We start from the raw sequence: 2,742 nt of genomic DNA, 5'->3' as shown, positions 1-2,742 counted from the left end.
CTGGTCCCCCCGCCCCTCGTGCCCGCGGCTGGGAGCCGAACCGCCTCCTTCCCGGGGGTCGAGCCGCGGGAGGAGGAGGGGGCTCGGGAGAAGCTGATTTCGGTGCAGGTAGAGATGTTCCGGAGGTTGGGCGAGGGGCTGTGCGGCGGGGGGAGGCGTGATGTCCCGCATGGGCTGGGAAATCTGCAGGTTTGGTCATTGCTGTAGGCTTGTGCTCTGATTAAATGCTCTCCTGTTGATTTTAGGGAACCTGGAATGGCTAGATAAGAACAAAACCAGTTTTCTGATCATGTGGAAGAGACCAGAAGAGTGGGGAAAGCTCATCTATCAGTGGGTGAGAACGTAGGAGCCGTCTCACCCATGGGCCAGGCTCTCTGTATCCGGGAGGCTGCCCTTTGTGAAAGAGGCTGTTGTCCTTGCTTCCTCACTGCTTTTGCCTTTCATCTTCTGTTCCTCTGTGTTGCAGAGAAGTGCAGAGATGTTAACAGCTTTTTACTTGCTGCAAGATGCAGTTTGAGCAGCGGATGCACACTCATCCGCTCCCCTGCGGCTGGCTGTTCCGCAGTGAGGATGGAGCTGCGTTGCATTTGCATGGCACGAGTCCTTACTGTGAAACACGCGGGCAGAAATAGCAGAGGGGCAGGGGAAGGAACTGTCTTAGTTTCCTGAAGTGTCATTTCTTGACTCCTCAGTGCCCCAGAGTGCTTCCAGGGTATTTTTGCTCATCAAGTGCTGCCCGTGTCCCATTTCACTTGCACTGAGATGTACAAGAGATCGTGCCGAGGATGTTAAGTCGCGCAGGTGAGATTTGCTGTGTTGCTTTTATGTTTCCAGGTGTCGAAGAACGGCTTGACCAACTCTGTGTTCACGCTGTATGAGTTAGCCAGTGGAGATGACACCGAGAACGAAGGTAACGTCACGTGCTGTGTTCTGGAGAGGTGTTCAGAGCACACCTGATTTGGGTGTGTAAACAGCTGATTGTCGGATTATAGTTTTGTAGATTAAACGCTTTAAAATCGCTTACACGAGCTCACACCGTTCCCCACTGGGAAATGCTGCTCTGAGGGCTTCCTTTACTGCTTTACCTGAACATCTCCCTTTGTTGTCACTGTTTGTGGTTTAAACCTCCCCCTGCCCGTGAGCAGCTGTTTATCTGGCGTGAGGCGTGGGGTGCTTTGGTTTTATAGCTCCTGCGCTGCCTTTGGGGCTGCCGTGACTCATCCCCTTCTGCCTGGTGACCTTCAGGCTCTGTTCCTGATGCAGCGATGAGCCTGTCGGTGTAGCTGTGACTCTGGATTTGCCGTTTTACAGCACTGGAGTCTGAAGGGTGCTCCTCAGAGCCCTCTACTTCACTGCCACCAGTCCCTGGACTTTGTAAACCTCTTTGTTTCCTGATGTGATTTTTTCTTTTCCCTGTTGATGGGGATCTCTGCTCTTCCCTAGAGTTCCATGGCTTGGATGAGACTATGCTGCTCCGTGCCTTGCAAGCCTTGCAGCAAGAGCACAAGGCTGAAATTATCACGCTGGACGATGGCCGAGGTGTCAAGTTCTTCTGACAAGAGCCCCCTCCCTCTCTCCCACTCTGCCCTGGCCGCTGAAGCGGTTCTCACTGTGAAGGTTCGCTCTCCTGGCCTGCTTTCAAGCTGTGACTGCAAGCAGCTGCCTACTGGGGATTTCTTGGGGCAAGGAGAATCCACAAAACCTTCCAAAGACACGACTCCTTAGAAATATTCAGAGATCCTCTGTCTTCTCCCTCTCCATTGTGTGTGAGAATCTAAAGCTGCTCGAGGCAGTTGTGAGAGGGACCACCCAGAAGTGGAATAATGGGACTGCTCCTCTGGAGGCCACGGAGCGGTCTCAGCTGGCTGGTCGAGCTTGGCCTCGAAGGGCACCTCCTCCCCGCTGCCAGCCGCGTGCTCGGGCTCTGCAGCCCCCGCTGCGCTGCCGGGCGGGGTGAACGCAGGCACAAGGAACTCGCTGTTGCTGCTGCGCTGGAGAGGACCGCGACGGCAGGATGATACGTGCTTGCTGCGAAGCTGTGCAGCGTGGTGGGGGTGGATGCTGAGGAACTAATCTGAAGTAATTAAAATGAGATGTATTTATAGAGCAGCCTGGGTGTTCCTGTCTTCCTCTGTTTTTCCATCAGAAACAAACCAGCAAAGGTCTTGCCCTTCAGCCGCATTTCCTTACGGCACCAGCTGAACGCAGCAGTGTGCGGGGGACGGGGGGCCTGCTGAGCCGCCCCATCCCAGGGGAAGTGGGCAGCACGAGTGTTTTTTTCCACGCGCCAGAGCTGCGGACCGTGGGGGCCCTTCCCGCCTGTCTTCAGGGCAACATTCGCCTTCATTTTCCATGGGCGATCCACTGAGGGCTCATACGTTTCCTGCGGAGGCGTTGCTCTGTCCACCAGCGGCTGGTGGAGGGCAGGACTTGCTTTTTAGATTCTCAGTGCTGATAACGAAGTTCCCAGCTTGCCAGGAGCCCCGGCCCTGGTCCAATCTTTGACCCCGTGAATCCCGAGTCGCTGACCAGTGCCGGGGAAGGAGCACGCTCGCCTTTCCCGTTCCTTGCCCCAGCGTTGGGTGCTGGTTGCAGGCAGGGGGGGTGCGGCGCTGGAGCGACCTTTGGTCAGACCCCGCGTGGTTGTTCTCGGGATCTGGTCGAGCTGACGGCACCTGCTCCCCACCCGCTGCAGCCGTCTGTCCGCAGCCGGGGCTGCCCGGCGTGTACTGCTGCCCCGCG

The 2,742-nt window shown here is 56.5% G+C and overlaps 1 protein-coding gene across 1 annotated transcript; it reads left to right on the top strand.

The window, feature by feature from the left end:
* Positions 1-245: 245 nt before the first annotated feature.
* Positions 246-1,556, top strand: VPS25 (vacuolar protein sorting 25 homolog (S. cerevisiae); the record flags this gene model as incomplete). The annotated part of the gene is made up of 3 exons (XM_010080521.1): positions 246-334; positions 835-910; positions 1,444-1,556. Coding segments are annotated over 3 exons (278 nt in total), but the record flags the coding sequence as incomplete, so codon positions are not given.
* Between the last annotated feature and the right edge of the window lie 1,186 nt (positions 1,557-2,742).

The sequence above is a fragment of the Pterocles gutturalis genome, unplaced genomic scaffold (genome assembly GCF_000699245.1).
Source record: "Pterocles gutturalis isolate BGI_N339 unplaced genomic scaffold, ASM69924v1 scaffold21469, whole genome shotgun sequence".
NCBI lineage: Eukaryota > Metazoa > Chordata > Aves > Pterocliformes > Pteroclidae > Pterocles > Pterocles gutturalis.
Note: the sequence above shows the minus strand (reverse complement) of the source record. Positions and strands in the feature narration are given on the sequence as shown.